Raw genomic sequence first — 25,594 nt, 5'->3', positions numbered from 1 at the left:
ATTTTTCTCACTTTTAATTTTAGGTTAAAACGCACAACAGCCATTCAAGTTTACACCAATATGCATGTCAACCCTCAAAGTTCAAAAATGTTCGGTCCAGCCACCGAAGTTACAAGAATGTAACTGCTAGCCACATGAGACAGAGAGTGCATGGCAAACTCCCTGCCTGAGAGTAGTCTTACTGTCTGACATACACTCTGCACAGATGCATGTACCTTTCCCTTTTCCTTTCACCGTTATGGCCTCCATAGTACTATGCAGCAACACCCATTGTTCTTTTTAAAATAAATGCACCTAGTATTATTAATTAATAAAGTTTTTTTTTAGCGCTTTTGGTATATTTTTGGTATATTTTTATGTTAGTATTTTATTTTAAATTTATGTGTTATTTATTGAATTATTTTTTGAGCTTCTTGTATTAAATTGTTAATTAATTTTAGTAAAATAATTAATATATAATTTTTATTTCTTATCACAAATTATATATTATAGTAATAATAATTTATTTTTTGTATTAAATAAATTAATATATTTAACAAAAAATTTAAATAAGGCTCGACGATGTACATGTATTGTTAAAGGTTTTTGTTTCAAGTTCTAATTTAATTTAAAATAAAACATATTTATGTGGTATGTATCTTATTAATAAAAGTGCCCATATTTAAATTTAAACATGACCTCTTTCTTTGATCGAGACGGGTCTGCCTAGACTATAAATATCTTTCTCATATAATATTTTAGTTCATAATCCGTGTTATACTTTTATGTGATTTATAATATTTATTAAAATAATTTTAATATATTTTTTTTAATGAAAAGGTTATTCAAGAATAATATATATTTTTTAACAAAAAGATTTTATAACTAAAAAGTAAATGTGTTTGATTTTATAATTATAAAATAAACGTGTTTTATTTAAAATAAAATCATCGAGTGTGTTAAATTAAATATATTTTTGGTTTATTATAAATTATAATAATGATTAACTTTAATTAAAAAAATAACTTATAAATAGAATGTTACGATATTATCTTAGGACCAAACTTGATGCTTTTTATTTTAATGTACTGAAGATATATGCTGCTCGATTTTGCAAAATAAAAACTAAATATCTACACACAAATTCGAATGATATGTAACTTTATTAATAATAATATATTAATATATTAATAAGAATAATCGACTGAGAAACACAGCTGCCCCGGCCATCTTCTAGTCATACACGGACACTGCTAATCAAAGCAGGTTAGAAACCTCGGACGGTAGATTTTTTCGCCACCCAACTTATTGTTTGTTAAGAAATTTGTCACTGAACTATAATTTTTTTCCTTTTTGTCACTAATGTTAGGTTCGGATTTTTTTTTGTCAATAACGTTAGGTTCGGATTTGATTATTAACATTATATTATTCTTTTTAGCATTATTGAAACATAATGGTAGTCCGCAATATTACGGTGATCTGATATGTGTTTATATCTTTATATGTAGTACTCCATATGTGCCCCTGCTAGTTTACCTTGGAGGACGAAAATTTGACACATATTTTAAGGCTCCTAAACGATTAAGTTTCATAAATTATTTTAACAAGGGGTTGGCTTTTTGCTCTCTCAAATAAGGGGATGAGTTTTCTCTCCCCTAAAATTTTTATGGGATGGGAAGCTGCGTTGGAGGATTGATTTTTGATCCTAACCCCTAAATCTTGTCCACCTAGACCAAATATGAGTAAGGAGAACTTGCATTGGGGTTGCTCTAATAATAACATAAATGAGGGGTAAAATAAAGATTAATTGTATATCGTTTACTTTTTTTATGATATTCGTCCTTATTTTTGTACAATGGTATAAATAATTGTAGATGATATCTAACCTTGATTTTTATGAAACTATATATAATATAAACAATAGACAATCATAACTTTTACTTAGAAAAAAAATTAAAATAATTCATGAAACTAAATTTTGTAGGAGCCTTAAAATATATGTCAAACTCTCGTCCTACAAGGTGAACTATCTAGGGGACATGCGTAAGTGCTACATACAAAGATATAGACATATATCAGATCTTCATAATATATTGCAGACTATCACTATAGTTTAATAATACTAAAAAATTAACATAATGTTAGTAATCAAATCTGAGCCTAGGCTTAGTGACTAAAAAAAATCCGAACCTAACATTAGTGACAAAAAGGAAAAAAATTATAGTTCGGTGGCAAATTTCTAAACAAACAATGAGTTGGTTGGCGAAAAAATGTATTTTCTCAAACTCGGACTAACATAATTTTAACTAATAGAACTGAAATAATAACTGAGATGGAGGAGTAAAAGGACATGCATAGTGTGGGAGTATATGTCAGTGTACTCTCAAGTCTCAGGCAGGGAGTGTGCCATGCACTCTCTGTCTCATGTGGCTAGTAGTTACATTCTTGTAACTTTGGTGGCTGGACCGAACATTTTTGAACTTTGAGGGTTGACATGCATATTGGTGTAAACTTGAATGGCTATTGTGTGTTTCAGCCTTAATTTTAGGGTGTAATTGTGTAGGTGACCATTAGGAATTGTTAGAGTCAGTTCATATATTTGATTTAAAACCCCATATAGTATTACCATAAAATCATACTGAGATCTTACACATCATTAAAATTATTAATCTGGTCTCATTTAATAACTTGTTATCAAAATTATTGAACTGATTCAATAGCTTTTATCAAGTGTTAATCTAACAATTATATGTTACTGTTTATGAAACATTTTTTTTCAAAAAATGTTCAATTACAAAAAGACATAATATTTATTTTACCAATTATACTAGTTCTACAAATATATATTATTTTTAATCATATTTAAAAGACTGAATCAATAAAAATATCTTGTAAATAAATCGGGTGATTAATTGATCAAATGGACGATTTTTAGAACTGTCCAGCTCATGGTGGTACGTACAAGTGTAAGTATACCGCGAAAAGTAGTTAATACAGTTACATTCAAACATGAGACCAACCTATAAAACCATCAAACACAATGTAATGTCCCTTATACAACACTCAACTAACCTCAACCATCTTCTCCAAATCCATGCTTTAATTCTCAAAACCGCTTTAGACATCAACGTTGTTGTCCTAACCAAGCTATTAGGTAAGATATTGACACCGATCGCTGATGATATCTCGTATGCCCGCAATCTGTTTGACACAATTCCTCAACCAGATACTTTCATGTTTAATACTATGATTAGAGGTTACCTAAAATCAAACAACCCTGAAGAGAGTCTGTCACTTTTTATGCGAATGTGTCGTTTTGATGGGATTTGTATTGATAGTTTTAGCTTATCGGTGGTTCTTCAATCATGTGGGAGATTGGTTGATAGTGAGAATGGGGAATCTTTACATGCTTATTGTTTGAAACATGGTTTTGGGTCTGATTTGTTTGTTCAGACGGCGTTGATTGAAATGTATGGGAGATTTGGTTTGGTGGATGTTTCGAGGAAAGTGTTTGATGAAATTAAGGATCCGGATTGTATTTCTTGTAATGTTATGTTGGGAGAATATGTTAGAGTTAGGGAGATGGGATTGGCTGAAGAGTTTTTTGATAAGATTTCTGATAGAGACTTAGTTTCTTGGAATACTATGATTCATGGCTATGCTTCGATTGGTGATATTGAATCTGCCCAAGATTTGTTTGATACAAGTGCTAGAAAGGATTTTGTTTCTTGGAGCTCCATGTTCCCAACCTGCGCAAAATCCAGGTGCTCCAGTAATGCTTTGAAACTTTTTCATGAAATGCAGTTATCGAATGTAGTGCCTGATCAGATCACAATGGTTAGTGTGTTGTGTGCATGTGGAGATATAGGTGCTTTAGGTATGGGAAAGATGATCCATGAGTACATTAAAAGAAGTTGTATCGAAATAGGTATAAGGCTCGGTACATCTCTTGTTGACATGTATGCAAAGTGTGGGGATATAGACAATGCAGTGGGTTGTTTTAAGCAGATGAGTAAGAAGGATGTTTTTGCCTGGAGTGCAATGATAATGGGGCTTGCTAACCATGGGTACGGTGAGGCTGCACTTGATCTTTTTTCTAAAATGATATCTGAAGGAACTAAACCCAATGATATCACCTTCATAGGTGTGCTGACAGCATGTAGTCACATTGGCTTATTTGACAAGGGGTGGACATATTTTAATGCTATGAGTGATATCTATTGTATTCCTCCCAAAATTGAACACTATGGAAACATGGTTGACATTCTGGGCCGATCAGGGAGACTTCAGGAAGCTAGAGAACTTATTAGAAGCATGCCTTTCGAACCGGATGCAGTAATTTTGAGAGCCCTTCTTGGAGCGTGTAAAATTTATAGGAATGTAGAACTGGCAGAAGAAGCTATAATAAAACTTGTAGCACTAGAACCCAATGTTGACAGGAATTATGTTCTGTTGTCAAATATATATTCTCAAGCCAAACAGTGGGACAAGGTTGTCAATGTGAGAAGGATTATGAAAAACAACAAAATCCAGAGGATCCCAGGGAGCAGTTCAATTGAAATTGGGAACGAAGTCCATGAATTTATTTCTGGTGATGAATCACACTTGCAATCTGTTGAAATCTATAAGATGTTATCTGAGATTATGAATAGATTGAAAGAAGCAGGCTATGTACCTTTAACAACCTCTGTTCTGCAAGATATTAATGATAAAGAGAAAGAGACATTGCTTGTTCGTCACAGCGAAAAGCTTGCAATAGCTTTTGGTATTCTTAATACAGCTCCAGGAGTCTCAATTCGAATTGTTAAGAATCTCCGTGTTTGTGATGACTGCCATTCAGCCATAAAAATAATCTCCATAGTTTATAATAGGAAGATCATCATTAGGGACCGGAATCGGTTTCATCATTTTGTTGCAGGGACATGCTCATGTAAGGATTACTGGTGATGCTCCAAAAAAGGGGAAATTGTCTACCAATTACAAATGCAGTTACAGGTCTTATTGTATCTAATGATTAGTAGTAATGTTGGGTTTCATGAAATGGAGGTTAACACTGTGCAGGTTATTCAGACTCCTATACTCAGTGGGAACTGCTGGCCTTGGACGGTACGTCATTTAGATGTACTAAAATAATTACCGTTAATTTTATTTGTGTTTCACATCTTCAGCGTCATTTCGATGTACTAAAATAATTACTGTAAATTTTGTTTTTGTTTCACACCTTCTGCATAACATAATTGGTTTATTTCATTATTTTTTGTAGGATGACTATATTACATATATTATGCACGCTCTTTCTAATTTTGATTAAAAAAATAGATACCACAATTTATACTTTATAGTTATAGCCTAACTGGATTTTTTCCATCGTCTATAGTACATATGTTGGGTCAAATAATAGGATTAATACTCTGGGCCTAACGCGTTTAAATAGCAAGGACTTCTATACTAATAATGAAGTACTGAGTTGAGTTGAAGACGTAAAGTAATGAATAGACTCTAAAGACTAATGGATTTGGAAAGGATTGATAAAGTATGGATCTTCTAATTATTTCCATTTAGAATATATGGTTGAGCTCATATAAAAGTAGACTTCAAGATAAAGTATACAAGATCGAAACTTCTAATTCTATACAATGTATTCATTATTTAACCTTGATAAGAAAAAGTTATAAAGATCAAAACTTGTGCAAGTAATGTTTCTTTTCTTGATAACTTTAAGTAGTAATATTCTATATCTAATGTATCCATATCTTAACTGGTAATAACTGTATATAGAGTTGATCTAGGTTAAAATTTTATTTTTAGATGGTTTTAAATTTATTTTGCTCTGTGATTATTTTGCTCTGTTATCATAAGTTTAAGTATTGTTGATGTTATTTTTCATTATTTTCCATCAACAATGATTGTTCATTAACTTTTAAACATAATACATGTAATTTTCAACTTTTATAGTATAATAATGATAATCACAAACACAAAATCACAATAATTGAATAATAATCATTATAACAAAACTTAACATCAAATAGAAGATTAAAAATAAATCTTGATCTTGAATTATGTATCTCTAGAATACATTTCTAGTGTTTTTTTTTAACTATATTAAATTTTGAAAGATGAAGTTTTTTAATTCTATGAGTTTAGAATTATATAGAAAAAATTGTTTATGTATTATTAAAATATTACACCCTGTTATATACACTTAGAATGTGTAATTTTAAAAAAAAACATATTATAGTTGAATATATCCTGGGGCATCACTTTATGATATATGGACAGGGCCTCAACATAGTTTGAGCCGGGCTTATCAACATGGAGTACCACACTGTATTGTTTAGGTTAAAATTTTATTTTTTTAATAGACTAAACTGAGCTATTCTTTTTATATTTCATGTTTTAAATTTATTTTGCTATGTGATTATTAACTAATAACAAATAATCATTAACTGCAATTATTAAGCTAATAACTAATAACAATTTACACTTGTATATAAATAAGAATCAATTAATATTCCTGTAAAATTTGTTTTATGTTACATTTTCAAGAGACAAAACCTATTTCAGGCATGTGAGGAGAAATGTAAAGAAATACAAAACAATTATGATTAAGGTAGACATCAAATGATATTAAGAAAAATTGACCACGTGATCAGAGTGTATCTAAGTTTCATTTGCGCACGCACACACATACTCAATATTTTTTATTATGCCATTCTTTTTTGGAGAAAGCGGTATTTTTAGTAAAATTTTGGCATCTTATTCTTATTACAAAAATCTCTTATGTATGGAAATAACCACATTGGTAAAAAAAATCTTGAGGCATATAAATTATTTGTTGGAATTAAATGAAATAGGTAATATGTTATTAACTAAGCTTCAACTACTTTTTTTTATCAACACATTAAATCATACAAATTAGGCGAGAAGAGTCGAACCCGAGACCACTTTCTTGACCGAAATTTGATGCCATGTTAAGCAATCAACAATCCTAAAATCTTAGTGTGGTAGGAGGTGGGCTTATGTGGATCATATACAATGGAACCTTTGTATAGTATTACTCTATATAAGAATAAACTCCTTATTATAATACAAGTTTATGGTCCAAACTCTATGTAATAATAATCTCTTTTTAGGACCGCTTACTCGAAATTATACTCTATCAATTCACCTCATTCGAAAGCCTGTTTCTAGGTGGACAGTGGGTCATGAGCACATCTCGGGACAATAATTTGTCTCCATTATAAAAATGATAATATTGGGGGTTGGGACTCTGAGATATAGTTATTATTGTGATAAAGGTAGCCCATTGATTTTTATCGCTTAAATACAATTTCTTAATAATATACAATATTAATATCTTGTCCTCTACAACATATATACTTTTGTATAATTTGATTACTTCAGAAAAACATTAAACCTTTACACTGATTTTGTTCTATGGAAATAATAGCTGGATATTCATATCGAACTTGAAGTTCCAATTGAAATCAACAAAATCCGCAAGATTCAAATTATCCTCGCGTAATTAAAAAATATCTATATCTACTTGGCAAAAGAAACAAAAAGAACGTCTAGATTCAATTATCCCAAATTGAAAATGTATGCCTAATTGTGTTTTCGGGGTATAAGTGTTATGTTATCTTTCAAAATTGTTCTCAGAGAAGCAGAAGAACATTAGCTAAAAAATTGTTCTTTCAGAGAAGCAAAGGAAATTTAGCTCGAGGTAATATGCAGCGATGTAATTAATAGTTTTTTGCTGCTGACCATTTTACTTGGTTTATGTGTGTGCATCTGGTTTTCTGTATGTTTATTCTTTATGCACATATATCAACAGTGTTTTTTTTTTTCGGTTTTACATTTACGAGATGTTGTCAAATTGCCATCTCTGCAGAAGATGTAAGCATATTCCAATCTCTGAGTCCTTGACTTTCTCTTCCTCTTTACCTATCTCGATTGTACGTTACTCTTTAATGTTACTTTTAAGATTTGTCAGTACAGTATTGTCCAAAGATATCACCTCAGCAGCATTCAATGGCTCTATCGCAATCAAAATTGAATTTTTCCACAGTGTTTATATCTTCTGGTTGTTATGTTAGTCTTGTATAGGTGAAAGCCATTTTTTTAATTTGAAACAAAAAAATCTTCTTCTTAGTGCCTCACGCTGTGCCATAGTTTGCATAAACTTGTACTCGTTGCCACTCAAGGTAGGTGCTATTCCCAATTTTTTCATTTATATTTTAATAACTTTTACCCTGCATTATCTTATAAAGCAGTTATCTGTTTAATGATTTTTTTATATGTTTTCCCTGACTGGCTGACTCTATATTGTATATATGTAACACATCTCTGGTTGAGTTTTCTGTTTTTCCTACACCTTGTCGAGGTCCTTCGGGGGTCATTCAACCTTGTGCACAACTGCTACTAATAGATTTGTTTGTATTCCTTTCGAGATGGATATTAATCAGATAATTATTTCCAAGTTTGTCAGTTCTTTTATTCATTTTGTGTTATTGTTGGGATTGAAAAGTAAGTGTGTGTGTGTGTGTGGGGTGGGTTGGGGTGTTTACAAGAAAGAAGAGCCTTTCGGTTGTCATGCTGAATTTTACCTCTAATTGATTTGGGTAATTATTTTCATTTTTGATTTTTGTTTGGAGTGGGGTGGGGTGGGGAGGGGGGGGGGGGGGGGGGGGGTTTGCTGGTGGTTATGTGTTTGAGTAATTAACTATTTATATTGTTACACTTTGATTCTTATTGTCTGAGTGTGTGTCTGTCATTAGGATGGGTGGGAAAAAACATAACTACAATGCCTGGGAAGAGAGAACTATTTCTGAGGTCAATGTCGAATATCACTTGAGATCGTATTCAGGAATTTCACTGCTTGCTGCTGTTGGTAATGAGAACAGAGAAGGTCGGATGATGTATGTAGTTGCGAAGGAGTATCTTGAGGCTTTTGGGTCGAATGCAACCATTAATGCATATACACAGTGGAGAAACCGGGACGATGTAGTGCAGTGGCTCATATCATTGGTGAGAAATGTTGACTCGCCGCCTGCTATATCAGGTACATATCACTTCTGTAACATGTAAGGAGTAATTGTTTGATTTGGAATTGTATTACTCTGTGTTGAATGCAAGGAGAAACTTTGTGTTTTGAATTAAGAAAGTCGTCCAGTGTCATTCATGATAAGCATTTGACAATCAATTTTTCAGGCGTCGTCTTATCATCTATATTAGAGGTTAAAGAAATAAGAAAATCTAAATGCATGCATCTGTGGATAACATTTTTCTTAAGCTCAGGTGCAAATTCTTAACTTTTAGTATTCAAAAATTTTCTCTTTAATAAGTTCGCTTAAGTGATGGATTTACAGCATAGGAGAGTGAAGGAATTGCATCTTTGATAATTACATGAAGTTTTTGTCCAAAACTCAAGAATACAATGTAGTTTTATTGACTTATTGAGATGTATTTTGAAAAGAAAACAAACTTTTCTCTGACTAGCCAGAAGCTTTTAGATAAAAAAGGACATAGATGTCTTGCATACTTAAGAATATCACATTCTTCCCTCTCGTTGCTAAGTCTAGACACTTTAAGCTATCAGTGGAATTGAACCACTTGTTTAGTGTGTATTCTCTCTTAAACTTGACATTATCTAAGTATTTGTAAATGTTATTTCAGAATTTCTGACCTCTATTTCAGGTTTGCTGGTATTCTGCTTCTAATTTAGTATCCTTGCATCTTTCGAATCTAATAATTCTTAAGGCTGTACTTTCCACTTAATCCTATTTTGGTGTTAATCCAAGAATCAAGTTAAATATAGCATGTGCGCATGAGTATTAGCATATGTGTGTAATAGTTGTTAAAAGTTGTCTTGATAGTCCACAATCTGTTTTCCATATTCTTATACAAATATCCTCTTATTATACTGGGTTTTGAGTTTAAAATTTTATGACTGTTCCATTGTACAGAAATCAATGTGATGAAATAAATTTTCCTCACATTTCGTGTAATAGTTCAAACGGGCAGAACCAAGTATGTTTCCGGTCTCATGAGTGATTGTTTAATTAGTTCAAATTGACATATCTAGGGGATTCACAATATAATAATGGTAGTATCCATGTATTTCATCTATAAGTAGTATTATTGAGACAGAATAATTGTTTTTAAGTCTTGAATTTCCTAGTTATATATAAATGTTTATTTCTTTCTTTGGGGTAAGGTCAATCACAAGAAATTTAAGTACTTGCTCAAACAGTTGTATCCACAGGGTGTCGAATCCTTATCTTGTTACTAAGGGTTATGGGTTCGGGTATCCACTGGACTACAATTTCAGGAACTATATGTATATTTGTTGCATCTGTATTTCATGTATAGTATTTGGTGCTTATTGATGTAAGACAATAAGGAACCTAAGATTTTAAAATTTGACTGTGCACTGGTTTCGTAAAAGATTATTTATCTAGGATTATGTTTTATTCTCATTTATGGTTATCCCAGAAAAAAATTTCTATTCTGACTCTGCAAGTATCCTCTATATGTATTTCAGATATTATTTCAACTTAAAGAGTTGACCATTTTATTTCTTATTAAAGTTGGGAGTGTATTTTCTTTACTAATCAAAATATTCTTTGATCCTTAGATTCCGACCTTGTTCCAAGGTACAAACGTCATGGTTCAAGTATAGATGAAGAGGAGAAGCCTGCCCAGGGAAATTCTATAAAGAGCTTTCCTAAGAAGTTAAGGAGTAGCTTAGTGCACCAGAAACAGGATAATGGCAGGTCAAATGCAATAAATCTAGTCCCGCCAAACGAAGCAGCAGCAAGTGAACCAACCGGTAGGTCAAATGCAATAAATCTTAATTTTCGATAATTACATGACGTTTCTGTCAAGAACTCAAGATAAAATGTAGTTTTATTGACTTATGGAGATGTATTTTTTAAAAGAAAACAAACTTTTCTCTGACTATCCAGAAGCTTTTAGATAAAAAAAGGACGTAGACTCACACATTCTTCCCTCTCGATGCTAAGTCTAGACACTTTAAGCTATCAGTGGAATTGAACCGCTTGTTTAGTGTGTGTTCGCTGTTAAACTTGACGATTTCTAAGTATTTGTAAATGTTACTTCGGAATTTCTGACCTCTATTTCAGGTGCTGGTATTCTGCTTCTAATTTAGTATCCTTGCATCTTTCGAATCTAATAATTCTTAAGGCTGTACTTTCCACTTAATCCTATTTTGGTGTTAACCCAAGAATCAAGTTGAATATAGCATGTGCGCATGAGTATTAGCATATGTGTGTAATAGTTGTTAAAAGTTGTCTTGATAGTCCACGATCTGTTTTCCATATTCTTATACAAATATCCTCTTATTATACCGGGTTTGAGTTTAAAATTTTATGACTGTTCCATTGTACAGAAATCAATGTGATGAAATAAATTTTCTTCGCATTTCGTGTAGTAGTTCAAACGGGCAGAACCAAGTATGTTTCCAGTCTCATGAGTGATTGTTTAATTAGTTCAAATTGACATATCTAGGGGATTCACAATATAATAATGGTAGTATCCATGTATTTCATCTATGAGAAGTATTATTGAGACAGAATAATTGTTTTTAAGTCTTGAATTTTCTAGTTATATATAAATGTTTATTTCTTTCTTTGGGGTAAGGTCAATCACAAGAAATTTAAGTACTTGCTCAAACAGTTATATCCACAGGGTGTCGAATCCTTATCTTTTTACTAAGGGTTATGGGTCCGGGGATCCACTGGACTACAATTTCAGGAATTATATGTATATTTGTTGCATCTGTATTTCATATTTGACTGTGCACTGGTATTGTAAAATTTGACTGTGCACTGGTTTCGTAAAAGATTATTTATCTAGGATTATGTTTTATTCTCATTATGGTTATCTCAGTAAAAAATTTCTATTCTGACTCTGCAAGTATCCTCTATATGTATTTCAGATATTATTTCAACTTACAGAGTTGACCATTTTATTTCTTGTTAAAGTTTGGATTGTATTTTCTTTACTGATCAAATATTCTTTTATCCTTAGATTCCAACCTTGTTCCAAAGAACAATGGTCATGGTTCAAGTATAGATGAAGAGGAGAAGCCTGCCCAGGGAAATCCTATAAAGAGCTTTCCTAAGAAGTTAAGGAGTAGCTTAGTGCACCAGAAACAGGATACTGGCAGGTCAAATGCAATAAATCTAGTCCCACCAAAAGAAGCAGGCTGTGAACCAACCGGTAGGTCAAATGCAATAAATCATAATTTTCGATAATTACATGACGTTTCTGTCAAGAACTCAAGATACAATGTAGTTTTATTGACTTATGGAGGTGAATTTTTTAAAGGAAAACAAACTTTCTCTGACTAGCCAGAAGCTTTTTGTTAAAAAAGGACATAGATGTCTTGCAAACCTAAGACTCTCACATTCTTCCCTCTCGTTGCTAAGTCTAGACACTTTAAGCTATCAGTGGAATTGAACCGCTTGTTTTGTGTGTGTTCGCTGTTAAACTTCACAATTTCTAAGTATTTTTAAATGTTACTTCGGAATTTCTGACCTCTATTTCAGGTTTGCTGGTATTCTTCTTCTAATTTAGTGTCCTTGCATCTTTCGAATCTAATAATTCTTAAGGCTGTACTTTCCACTTAATCCTATTTTGGTGTTAACCCAAGAATCAAGTTAAAGATAGCATGTGCGCATGAGTATTTTAGCATATGTGTGTGATAGTTGTTAATGTTGTCTTGATTGTCCACAATCTTTTTTCCATATTCTTATACAAATATCCTCTTATTATACTGGGTTGCGAGTTCAAAATTTTATGACTGTTCCGCTGTACAGAATATAATGTGATGAAATAAATTTTCTTCTCATTTTGTGTAGTAGTTCAAACAGGCTGAACCAAGTATGTTTCCGGTCTCATGAGTGATTGTTTCATCAGGTTAAATTGACATATGTAAATGCATTATCTTCTCTTCTTTGCAGGACAGTTTACTCCACGGGAATACTCGAACAGAGTTGAAACATTCTGTGGGATCTCGATGAGAACCTTCAGAGACTTATGCACTCTTGTGAAGGAGCCTCTGGGCAATTCACCGAAATACAAATTTAACGATAACAGGGAATTAACCGTGGATGCTAAAGTGGCCATAGCTATGAGAAGGCTTAAATTGGGGAAGTCGCTGAACTCAATCGGTGATGAAACTGGGATGCACTCATTTACTGCTGACAAGGTCACACGGTCCTTTGTGGAGGCAGTAAATGGCCTTAGCCACCTCCATGGGCCTGGCGCTGCCACTGAAGGGGGAACGAGTGCTGAGACATTGGATAGTGCCGTTGAAGAGGGAATGAGTGTTGAGAAATTGGATAGGCTAAAGGAAGAATGGAAGGTTCTTACAACCGGAATGAAACCTGAGAAGCTTCAGAGTATGATCAAGGCCTGCTGCATCTTGCATAACATTGTCACTGATATGAATGATTAGAGGCATCGTGAGCTATCTCAGTCGCAAGGTCATCATCCGGACTTTATGACTCACAAATTTTAAAGATTAATTTTGTATTTGTTAGAAAGATTTGCACCATCTCTTCCAAATATTTATGTGGTTTCAACTTTTTATTCGTATGTTGTGTGATTCTTTATTTTTGTGGTCCGTGATCTTTTGTTCATGAGTTTGTTTAGTATCTTTATTTTACATGCTTTTGTTCAGATGGTTTGTTACGAAGATCAAGTAGATTTTTATATTCTTTCGTAGAAAGAAGGTTTGTCTTTATTTATATTCTTTCATAATAATGTTTTATATTATTAAAAGTTATTATTTTGAGAATGTATATATTTATATATTTATATATTTTCGTAATAATGTTTTATATCATTAAAAATTATTATTTTAAGAATATATAGAAATAATGAGACATCCTATAAATAGATTGTATAAATATATTATTAAATGATATTATTTTAAGAATGTATATAAATAATGAGACATCCTATAGACGTTATAGAAATGAATTGGACGGAAGGAGTAAGTCTACTCATTTGTTGTCATCTTTGGTTCCAGTGATTATAAGATGCAAATAGCTAAAAAATATTAAATAAAAAAGTCCTCATATTTTTTAAAATAAATACGTTTTTCTATAAACACCTTCCAAAACTAAATTTTATTTATTAAAGAAATTAATTTTGTATTATACTCCTACATTTATCTTAAACTAAATTCCTAAATTTGTATGACAAAAAACAAGTTTCTAAATTTAATATGAAGAAATTATTTAAATTTCAATCATAAATATTTTAATTATTTATTAATGCTCGTATCTTTTTTTTTTTTTTTGAAAGTAAATGCTCGTATCTTTAATCACCATCAACACGATAAAGAAGTCTTCCCCATTCTTCTCGTAGTGAATGTGAGGAAGAATAATTAAAATTAAATAAAGATTAAATTTTAAATTCTAATATCAGTTTTGGGATATTTATAAATATACCAACTCCTTATAAATTATTTATAAAAATACTGTGCGGTTGAAAATTTTTTAATATACAATTTTTTTTTCAAATCAATATACTTATATAAAGGAGAAGCGAGGGGCGTGTAGGTGGCGCCTCTCACATCGCTCCGTTCTATTTTTCTAATTTTCTGAAATTTTTGGATAAAAAATATCAATAATTGGAGTTACCTTTTTTAGTTTCAGATATATTAGAAGCAAGTTCAAGAATCTGATTTTATTTCAGATTATTTATGGAATATAGTAGCTTGAAAGTTTTAATCTGATTTTGTTTCTATATAACTGAAATTTTTGGATAAAAAATATCAAAAATTAGAACTACCTTTTTTAGTTTCGGATATATTAGAAGCAAGTTTCAGGATCTGATTTTGTTTCAGATTATTTATGGAACATAGTAGCTTGAAAGTTTTAATTTGATTTTGTTTCTATATAAAGGAGAAGCGAGGGGCGTGTAGGTGGCGCCTCTCACATCGCTCTGTTCTATTTTTCTAATTTTCTGGAATTTTCGCAAGTTTCAGAATTTGATTTTGTTTCAGATTATTTATGGAATATAGCAGCTTGAAAGTTTTAATCTGATTTTGTTTCGGATTATTTAATTATGGAAAAGAGTAACACACACAAGTCTTTCTGCACTTATAATTATAGGTTGTAGGGTTTTGGATCATCTAAACACAACATTCTCTCTCAATACCACAACCCTACCTCTCTCTGGTGATAATTTTCTTGCTCGATTTCTAAATCGGTGGTGCCGTTCTTCTACAATGATAAGTGAATGCTGTTTATACGGTATTAAAAAAATAAAGGTTGTTTCAAGCAAAATTAGTTATAGACCGTTATGTGGGAGTCGACAAATCCAAACACGGGAGAAAAATATAGTCTTGACATGATATTGATGGATGATATCAATAAATTAACTATTAGTGATGTATGTTTGTTGGTTATTCTTTTATAATATTTTCTTTTGTTCATCGGACATGTTTGTTGTTGTTAATTTTTTATATGATTTACATTGTACAAGGAAAAATATTATTCATCATTATCTGTTTTCTCCGTTCAAGCAACTTTTAAGTGAAAACTGTTCATACAGTATTATTGTTACAAGTAAGGGTAGTTATAGACTGTTATCTCACGGATTTAAGTTACATGTTTTTGTGCACAATCAATCGGAAAAAAATTGGAGGAAGGTGACAATGTAAGAACATGATTACTTTTTAAAAAAAACACAAATAAATTAAGATTCGTCGTGCTTTAAATTGTTAATTACGTGTAGAAATTTATTTTCATTTTTTTACCATGAATTATAGTCCAATTTTACAATTTTATATATTAGTATTAGCATTTTACAAATATTAATATTGAATCATTAATATATTTTTTATAGGCCACCGCAACGCGCGGTTTCTTAACTAGTTATTTATAAAAGTACCACTTGCAACCCGCTTTTGCAACATCAGTTTGCAACTGTTGCAAATGACGTTGCATAAGTTGCAAATGAAATTTCTCATTTGCAAATGTTGCAAATGGTGTTGAAAAACGAGATTGCAGAATTTGCAAGTCGTATTTGTTAAGCAAGTTGTAAATCAATTTCTCATTTGCAACTGTCGCAAAATGTTGTTGCAAATGAGGCTGCAGAAGTTGCAAGTCGTATTTTTATAAATAATTTATAATAAATGATATTTTTTGTATCAAAACAATAAATAAATGGTATTTTTAAAATATTGAAAGTTTGCAACAATATTTTTATAAAAAAATTTAAGAGGTTGGGAAATTATAAAACAAGCCCGATAATCTTTTAGATTTTTGTTATTACTCGATTAAGATAAAGAATATAAAAAAGTGTGAATAAAAATATTGGAGCCATGATTATAAAAATCATGAATCACAACTTATCCATTGATTTATAAATTCGAGATTACTTAGGGGGTGTATTCGATTGGAATTTTAAAAAATATATTTTTTTTTCATTCATGAAATCTGCGTATATTCAATTGCGATTGTTTAAAATTCATTAAAAAATTTTGAATATTCGATTGTGATTTTAAATTATGCTATAAAATCTGATAATATTCAATTAGAATTTTAAATTATACTAAAAAATCCAATGATATTTAATCTGAATTGTTTAAAATTCATATGATATATAAATGGTATTGGATTTTTATGGATTTCATAAAATGATGGATTTTATGAGATTTTTCATTGAATTTTAAATTTTTTGAAATTCCATCAAAATTCATGAGATTTTGAAGTATTATACTTAAATATTAAAGAATTTGTACCAATTCTACGACATTTTTTCAAAATTTGCGTCAAACAAAATTACATACAATACATTAAAATGTATAGATGAAAATCAGTCTATTAAAATTTGAATAAAATACACCTCAATTTATGAGGATTTTTTTTCAATAGAACATTGATTTAAAAAAAATAATCAGAATGTTATCCCCAAATATGTTTCAAATATTAAACAGGATCTTTGTGAAGAACGCCGATACAGGGTTTCAACCCTGAGAACACTCATCTAACCTCAATCATCTTCTCCAAATCCCTGCTTATCTCCAAAACCGCTTTAGATATCAACGTTGTTGCCCTAACCTAGCTATTACGTAAGATGTTTTCACGGGTCACCGATGAGGTCTCGTATGCGCGCCACCTGTTTGACACAAGTCCCCAACCAGATACTTTAGATACTGATGATTAGAGGTTTTGGGTCTGATTTGTTTGTTCAGACGGCGTTGATTGAAAATGGGAGATACTCTGGACTTGTAATTGTAAACCCCAGATGTGAATCGGCAAAGCATTTACAGAAACTCAGGGAGAGTAGGTACTAGGTAATGGATGGAGAAATGTATATATTCACTTGTGTAATTACTATGTAAACAATGTTGAAGCCTCAGCAAGAAAAGCAGAACTTTTGTATCATTGTCTGAAATTCTCTAAGTTCTTGCTTTAGAACACATATACTTTTTATATACCTTTGTGTTCCAACAAACTTTAAAGTCGCAAACTTTAGAGTTATTCTCCGGTGGTAAGGAAAAACAATCTTCATTCCTCGAACCACTTTTTTTTTTTATCTCTTTCTAATTTGAAGTTTTTAAAAACTTTGATTTAAGAGAATGGAAAGCAGTGAAGCAAATATTGGAGAATTCCCTGATGTGAATTACGTTATTTGGTTTGCTGAATTCGTGAAGAGGATTTCTGGTATGTTAATCTTTAAATTCTCATGTATATAAAGTTCTGATTTGGTGGTGCTCAACTGTTCCCGTCGATTTCGTTATGTTTTGGTATGTGCTACCTGTTGTTTTTGCAAAGTAATTTTATGTATGCTTGTTCATCTGTGTTTGATGAAATTATAATTCGGGACTGGTTGGTTTGTATTTTGATTTACTAAAAATGAGTGTAGATAGGGAATGATTAAATCCCCAATCTATAGTGTCAGAATCTTATTTGACCCATAATTTAATTTTCGCCTCGTACAAATGAAGATATAAACATTCAACTTTTAAATCCGGGAGTCATGTAATCTATTTAAACAGTGCTATTGGGATTACAGTTATGAGATTTGCAAAGAGTTGAGGAACTTGATGCGATTCCTATGTGGCTTTTGTGGATATTTTAGTTTCTTTGTTTGTGCTCCGTAATACGGGAAATAAAGTAGTTATTGGGCATACATAGAAGAAAATATGAGGTAAATCCAAAATATACCGAGTAGTAATCAACAACTACATAGGAACCACATAGGAATCACATCAACTTCCTCAACTCCTTGCAAATCTTAGGACTCTAATCACATTAGCACAATTTAAATACATTACATGACTCCCATAATTAAAATTAAAATGTTTATATCTTCATTGTGCTAAGCGACAATTAAATTTTAGGCCAAATAAGCCTCCGAACCACGGATTGAGGATTTATTCATTCTCTATCTAAAGTAATTTTCAGTAAATCAAAACACAAATCAACTAGTCACAAATTAAAATTTCATTAAACACAGATAAACAAGCAAAGATAAAATTACTTCGGAAAAGAAAAGGTAATACATACCAAACCATAACGAAATCGACAAGAACAGTCACCACTTAATGAGAACTTAATATACATGAAGATATACATACCAACAATCCTCTTCACGAATTCGGCAAACCAAATAACGTAATTCGGAGGGAATTTGCCACAATTAGCTTCACTTCTTTCCACTCTCTTAAAGTAAATTTCTTAAAAACTTAAAATTAAAAGGATATAAAAAGAAAGTGCTTTGAGGAATGGAGATTGATTTTCCTTACCACCGTACAATAACTCTAAAGTTTGCGACTTTAAAGTTTGTTGGAACACAAAAGTTTATAAAGAGTGAGATGGATGGGTCTAGGGTGACTTTCTGTTGTTATTTGGATTTGCCTCATATTTTCTTTTATGTATGCCTCAATGCCAAAATCTGAACTACTTTCTTTCCCGTAGTGTCACGGAGAAAGTTTGCTACTGCCACCTGACTAAGTTAGGTATGTTATATCAATGCCTTTATGAGCACAACTTATAACTAATACTGCATCGGGATTGATACCTCTTTTGGATCAACTTATAGTGGGTTGTTGAATGATGTAGTATATTAGGATTGGACTGTAATGAATTTTGTCAGAGCTCGACCCTGCCAAAAGTGCTTCACAAAATTTCTTCAGCTTTTGGGCCCCACGAGGACGTCAAACTAATTGTGTGGAAAAACTGTAACATCCTACTGTGGTAAGTTTGGACGCCTTTATAAACGTTTTAGCAAAGTCGCTAGCTTTTTTGGATTGCTCTATGGTGAGTTGTTGAACCATTTGCTTCTCGTAGGATTAGGGTGTTATACAATTGATATATTATATAATTATATAATTTTATTATAATTAAGCACACACACAAAGATACACACACACACACATATATATGTATCTCTTCAAGTTGAGTGAAAAATTATTTAAGTTAACTAATTAAATGTATTGACCTTCGTAAGCTACTACATTAATATAATAGACCTATCTGACTATACAATATACATATAAATTTATGAGAAAAAATCTAATTTATTAGAAGACATAATTTAATAAAAACCTAAAATAGATAAAGCCATTAATTTGGTATGCGACACAAAAGAAAAATTGACACGAAAAATAAGGAAAACGATTACCATTTCGATATACGAATACGAAAGTACCCGATCATAAAATGGACCATTAGAAATATCCCTTTATATTTTGACGTGTTCGGGTCAAAACTCTCAGGTGCATTATATGCTTTAGGCAATGCACCTGAGAGTTCTGACCTGAACACGTTTTACGATCGTATACTTTCGTATTCGTATAACAAAATGGTGAATCGATATCCATATTTTTCGTGTCATTTTTTTTCTGTTGTATACCAAATTGGCAGATCTATGTATTTGAGGTTATTATTATAATCATATCTTATAATAAATTGGATTTTTGTCATAATTTTATATGTCTCGACGTAGTCAAGTAGGTCTATTATATTAAAGTTATAGCTTATGAAGATTTATACATCGTACCATTTAATTTAAATAATTTTTCAATCAACTTGAATATATATAAAGAAATACATACTTATAATTATAACAAAATTCTATACTGCATTCAATGTGTAACACCCCAAGCCAAAGTGAAGGAGATGGTTCAACAACTCACCATAGACCAAACCAAAAGAGCTAACGACTTTTCTACAACATTTATAAATGCGTCCACACTTACATACTATGAAATGTTACAGTTTTTCCACATTATATAAGTTTAACGTCCTCGTCGAGCCCAAAAACTGAAGAAATCCTTTTAAGGCACTTTTGGCAGGGTCGACCTCAGACAAAATTTGTTACAGTCCAAGCCAAACATACTACGTCAATCAACAACCAACTATAAGTTGATACAAAAGAGTTATCAATTCCGATACAATATTAGTTGTAAGTTTGTGCTGATAAAGGCATTGATATAACTTAGTGACGTGGGATGTTGAAAATTTTTTCTGTGACACCACTTTATATAGTATGTTTTAAGATAGCTGTAACCACATGTTCAAGTAAATGCTTAGTCATCATCCACTAACTCATCTTTTTGTGAATGCAAATACATATCAAATAATCATACTCAAATTTCTTAAATGCGCGTAAAATTGATTAGCTCATGCTTTATGGGATGGAGTGAGTATATTTTAGTTACTTTATTTTACTTTATATATGAGCTACAGCTTTGAAATAAAATTTATATTATGCCCAATTACAATTTCCTAAGGATAAATTTGTATATATGAAGCCCACCTCCAGTATTCACAAACATACTCCTACTCTTACTATTCTATTTCTTTTAACCTCCATCAACACGCTGACTTCACCCAAGACCCATCCATCTCACTCTTTATAAACTTTTGTGTTCCAACAAACTTTAGAGTTATTGTACGGTGGTAAGGAAAATCAATCTCCATCTCAAACCACTTTCTTTATATCTCCTTTAATTTTAAGTTTTTAAGAACTTTGCTTCAAGAGAATGGAAAGAAATGAAGCTAATTGTGGCAAATTTCCTTTGAATTACGTTATTTGGTTTGCCGAATTCGTGAAGAGGATTGCTGGTATGTAAATCTTTAAAATTTCATGGATTTTAAGTTGTTCTCATTCAGTGGTGATGAACTGTTCTTGTCGATTTCATTATAGTTTGGTATGTGCTACCCTTTTTTTTTTCTGAAGTAATTTTATGTTTGCTTGTTCATCTGTGTTTGATGAAATTTTAATTTGTGACTAGTTGATTTGTCTTTTGATTTATTGAAAATTACTTTAGATAGAGAATGAATAAATCCTCAATCTGTGGTTCGGAGTCTTATTTGACCTAGAATTTAATTGTCGCTTAGTACAATGAAGATGATAAACATTTAACTTTTAATTCTGGGAGTTATGTAATGTGCATATAAATTTTTTTGATGGGATTAGAGTCCTTAGATTTGCAAGGAGTTGAGGAAGTTGATGTGATTCGTATGTAGTTCTTGTGGATATTTCAGTTTCTTTGTTTATACTCTGTAATATGGGAAAGAAAGCAATTCAGATTTTGGCATTGGGGCATACATAGAAGAAAATATGAGGTAAATCGAAATTATACTGAGTATAATCATCTTCTGGTTATGTGAATTATAAATCACCAGTGAATTCAGGACTAGCTTTTTTTTCCAAAGTAGCAAGGGATTGATTTTAGGTAAGTACATTCAAAATATTTCTATTTCCAGTTCCACAAGGTCAAACTAGTAATTAAGGTCAAACTGCTTCCAGTTGTCTTAGTCTTTGGAACAATATGTAATCTGTTGTTTTCGAATATGTTGTTATGTACTTAGTTCTTGTAAGGGTTTGTTTTCCTAGGAGCTTGTAACTAGCTATGAATACTGAAAGTATCCACCTATAATCAGTTCATATTGATTCAGATTTGATATGAAAGCTGTAGCATTCTTTTCAGATTGGAACCTTACTGAATGTGATATATCCCTGTGTGTTAATCACCAGCAGTTTACTGATCTACATTTTTGACATTCTAGCTTCATTTTGTTTATACAGTTTACAGGTCGATATGTGTGTGTATACTGAAATGAATGGACTAGTATGGTGTTATGCATTAATCTAATATGTTCAAGTTTTCAGCATGATAAACACATTATGGCAGTGTCTTAGTCGTATTTATAAAAATGCATTTTCTTCTCTTCTTTGCAGGACATTTTCCTCTCTTGGAAGACTCGACTAGAGTCGAAGAGTACTGCGGGATCTCAATGAGAACCTTCAGATACTTGTGCTCTCTTGTGATGGAGCCAATGTCCAAGTCACACACATACAAATTTAACGATAATAGAGAATTGACCGTGGTTGATAAAGTAGCCATAGCGTTGAGAAGGCTAAAATTTGGCAAGTCACTGAACTCAATCAGTAAGGAAATTGGTACGCACTCTTTTACTGCTGATAAGGTTACAAGGTCCTTTGTGGAGGCCTTGGTAGAAAATGGCCTTCGCCACCTCCATGGGACAACCACTGCTACTGAGGAAAGAATGACTGCTGAGACAATGGATAGGCGGCTAAAGGAAGAATGGAAGGTTCTTACACTTGTAATGAAAGCTGAGAAGCGTCAAAGTATTAGCACAGCTTGCCGCATCTTGCATAACATTGTCATTGAGATGAATGATGAGAGGCATGGTTAGCTATCTCTGCCACAAGGTCATCACCCAGGCTTTATGACTCACAAATTTTAAAGATTAGTTTTGTAATTGTTAGAAAGTTTTGAATCATCTCTTCTGAATATTTCTTTGGTTTCCGCTTTTTTATTTGTATTTTGTGTGATTATTATTTGTGGTCATTAATATTTAGTTCATGAGTTTGTTTAGTATTTTTGTTTTACATGTGTACTCTTTTATATGAATATCCGAGATATTAGAAAAGAACGCCTTTGCTAATGTACTAGTTATAACATGGGAATATAGATAGAAAGAAATGAGGAAACTTGTGGGCGCTTCAATTAGATGATGAAACTTTATGGGTAGATGATATAGATCAATTCGACGAGATTGATTAACAAGCAATGCGGCTGAAACCATAGTGTGTAGCAATGTTGAAAGAAAATTTCTTTGAAAAAGCTGAAGAAGCAGCTTTCTGGTCCATAAGCCATGATCAGCTTTATTGTGTGCTGAATTATATGCACATACAAACACCCAATTGATTTGAAAATTTGACTTTAGACCCGATCCGCTGCTCACTGAATAATTAGTGCAGAAGCTTTTTGCAGCAAATACAAACACTATATGCAAGATATTTTTCCCAGGTTAGAGCTCTTTATTCTGCTCTGTTTCTCATATATTTTTCAACTCTATATGCACATATACATACATGTATACACACAATTGCTTATAACCCTGAAAAGTTTATGTATGTGTAATGCCAATCAGTTGTGTGCTTAGCTTTTGCTTGTTTACAATTACCCAATAAGAGTTATGCTCAAAAGATTGAATCTTGGGTGTCATTTTGTCAAAAAGGTTCAATCTTTGTATAAAAATCCAATCTTTACATATTGTAGTTCAATTGGGGATGATGGAAATGTTGTTGGTAATTCTGATTATAAGAATGGGTCATCCCCTGAAACAGATTGGGAAAGTTTGCTTGAACCATTTGACATTGAACAGCTTCGAAAGTCCCTTAATCGACTTGCACCGTATCAGCTTAATAAGTTGCTTCAACTCCCCCTTGATGTCCCTACTTCTGTGGATTTGTTCCGTAAGGCGGGTACTCAAATGGGGTATACTCATACATTTGATGTGTATTGTACTTTGATTAATAAACTTGGAGCGGCCGGGGAGTTTAAGTTGATTGATGGATTGTTGCTGCGGATGAAAGATGAAGGGGTAGTTTTTCAGGAGTCACTTTTTATTTCTATGATGAGGCATTATGGTAGAGCTGGTTTACCTGGTCAATCGACGCGGTTACTTTTTGATATGAGGGATGTTTTTAGTTGCGAACCTAGTTTTAGGTCTTATAATGTTGTTCTGGATATATTGGTTGCTGGGGATTGCCCGGCTGTTGCACCGAATATTTTTTATGAGATGTTGCACAAGGGGATTTCTCCAACTGTTTTAACGTTCGGTGTGGTGATGAAAGTGCTTTGTATGGTTAATGAGGTGGATTCTGCATGTTCACTTTTAAGAGATATGACAGAACATGGGTGTGTGCCGAATTCAGTTATTTACCAGACACTTATACATGCGCTTTGTAAGGTGAACAGAATAAATGACGTGATAAGATATTTGGAGGAAATGTTTCTGATGGGTTGCACACCTGATGTTGATACTTTTAATGATGTTATTCATGGTCTTTGCCGTGCTAAGAGGATACCTGAAGGTGCTAAATTGGTCGATAGAATGCTTCTCTGAGGCTTCACTCCTAGCAAGTTTACTTAAGGAATTTTAATGGATGGATTATGCCGAACTGGTCAAGTTGATAAAGCTAGAGCTATTCTGGAGAGAGTGCCCGAGCCTAATGTTGTTTTGTTCAATACTTTGATTAATGGTTATGTGGCCAATGGACAGTTTGATGATGCCAATGCTGTTTTGAGGCAGGGGATGCCCGCTGTTGGTTGCAATCCAGATATCTATACATATAACATAATCATCCGTGGTCTATGTTCGAGAAAATCTTTTTCTTTAGCACGAAATTTGATGAAAGAGATGGAAATTATGGGTTGCAAGCCCAACCTAATAACATACACGAGTTTGATCAACGGGTTCTGCAAGGTCGGCAGATTGAAGGAAGCAGAAGAAGCTGTCCGTGAAATGTCAGCATTGGGGATCCGCTTAAACACTGTTGGATACAACTGCCTGATAAATGCTTTAGCTAAGGATGAGAAGGTTAAGGAGGCTCTGGAACTATACGCTGACATGGTAAACGGAGGATGTAAACCAGATATGTTCACTTTCAATTCTCTGATATGTGGGCTCTGTAGGGTTGATCAGGTAGAAGATGCTCCTAAACTAGTGCCATTTCCAATTATATTGGTCCTAAACTTACGTATTCTTCATACACATGGATAACCTAAGCAGATTTCTCATAGTAAAGTAATAGATAAGCTTCAAATTCTAAAATTAAGCTCCAAATATGCATTACATAACTCGAACTTAACTGGTAATATGTGACTACAACTCAATTAGAAATAATACTAGCTATTTCTAACCACTGCTTCATATGTAAATCATCATAGACACTTTAACAAACACATAGAACATATACATTGAAAATATATATAAATTGAATTGCAATTCTTCAAAAGAATGTAAAACTTACATTATAATCCATCATCTCAATTGATTTTTCTTTATATTAGCTTGACCCAACCCGCAACCCGCAACCTGTTTTCTCTGTACTTCGTCTACTCAGTGTACTCAATGTTAACTTTACTTATGTAAACTGTGAAGTTTGAAAAGGTTTAATAAAAGAAGAAAAGAGAAAACCCGTAAACCTATGCGAGCCTGCAAACTTTAACGTAGGAACCCACAGCCGCTACACTTCGGGGGTGCGCACTGGGTAAACCCACGCAATAGCCTGCAAACTACGT

At 32.3% G+C, this 25,594-nt stretch overlaps 4 protein-coding genes across 5 annotated transcripts in view; all 4 read left to right on the top strand.

Moving 5' to 3' along the window:
* Positions 1 to 13,689, top strand: part of LOC108202719 (uncharacterized) — a 77,261-nt gene extending 63,572 nt beyond the window's left edge. Inside the window, exon 12 of the mRNA XM_064080416.1 lies at positions 12,969 to 13,689. Within this exon, the coding sequence (XP_063936486.1) occupies positions 12,969 to 13,465 (497 nt within the window). The 3' untranslated portion in view covers positions 13,466 to 13,689. The remainder of the gene's footprint in view (positions 1 to 12,968) is intronic.
* On the top strand, positions 2,898 to 8,974 carry LOC108193158 (pentatricopeptide repeat-containing protein At1g74630-like). 2 transcript variants are annotated; one of them, XM_064080434.1, is made up of 3 exons: positions 2,898 to 4,909; positions 5,041 to 5,085; positions 8,760 to 8,974. In XM_064080434.1, the coding sequence occupies exons 1-3, from the start codon at positions 2,989 to 2,991 to the stop codon at positions 8,834 to 8,836; spliced, it is 2,043 nt and encodes a 680-aa protein (XP_063936504.1). In that variant the 5' UTR covers positions 2,898 to 2,988; the 3' UTR covers positions 8,837 to 8,974. The 2 variants fall into 2 exon arrangements, with proteins under 2 accessions (XP_063936504.1, XP_063936502.1); XM_064080432.1 differs by lacking the exon at positions 8,760 to 8,974 and having other exon boundaries at positions 5,041 to 8,630.
* A 3,446-nt stretch (positions 13,690 to 17,135) lies between the features above and the next one.
* Positions 17,136 to 22,895, top strand: LOC108193283 (protein ANTAGONIST OF LIKE HETEROCHROMATIN PROTEIN 1-like). The gene is made up of 3 exons (XM_017359881.2): positions 17,136 to 17,320; positions 17,603 to 17,690; positions 22,219 to 22,895. The coding sequence occupies exons 2-3, from the start codon at positions 17,606 to 17,608 to the stop codon at positions 22,695 to 22,697; spliced, it is 564 nt and encodes a 187-aa protein (XP_017215370.2). The 5' UTR covers positions 17,136 to 17,320; positions 17,603 to 17,605; the 3' UTR covers positions 22,698 to 22,895.
* Positions 22,896 to 22,974: 79 nt separating this feature from the next.
* On the top strand, positions 22,975 to 25,073 carry LOC108193166 (pentatricopeptide repeat-containing protein At5g64320, mitochondrial-like). Its single transcript, XM_017359705.2, is given in 1 exon segment — positions 22,975 to 25,073. A coding segment is annotated over 1 exon segment (1,590 nt). The 5' UTR covers positions 22,975 to 23,483.
* Positions 25,074 to 25,594: the final 521 nt, after the last annotated feature.

Source organism: Daucus carota, chromosome 1, assembly GCF_001625215.2.
Source record: "Daucus carota subsp. sativus chromosome 1, DH1 v3.0, whole genome shotgun sequence".
Lineage (NCBI taxonomy): Eukaryota > Viridiplantae > Streptophyta > Magnoliopsida > Apiales > Apiaceae > Daucus > Daucus carota.
The sequence above is the reverse complement of the archived record's forward strand: the minus strand, read 5'-3'. Positions and strand labels throughout refer to the sequence as shown.

What these genes read in the sequence shown, in the direction of transcription:
- LOC108193158 (XM_064080432.1), top strand. Translation starts at nt 2,989, where the DNA reads ATGAGACCAACCTATAAAACCATCAAACACAATGTAATGTCCCTTATA. An exon ending in TGTTGCAGGGACATGCTCAT is followed by an intron (nt 4,910 to 5,040) that starts GTAAGGATTACT and finishes AACACTGTGCAG; the next exon opens with GTTATTCAGACTCCTATACT.
- LOC108193283 (XM_017359881.2), top strand. Translation starts at nt 17,606, where the DNA reads ATGGAAAGCAGTGAAGCAAATATTGGAGAATTCCCTGATGTGAATTAC. An exon ending in ATTCGTGAAGAGGATTTCTG is followed by an intron (nt 17,691 to 22,218) that starts GTATGTTAATCT and finishes TCTTCTTTGCAG; the next exon opens with GACATTTTCCTCTCTTGGAA.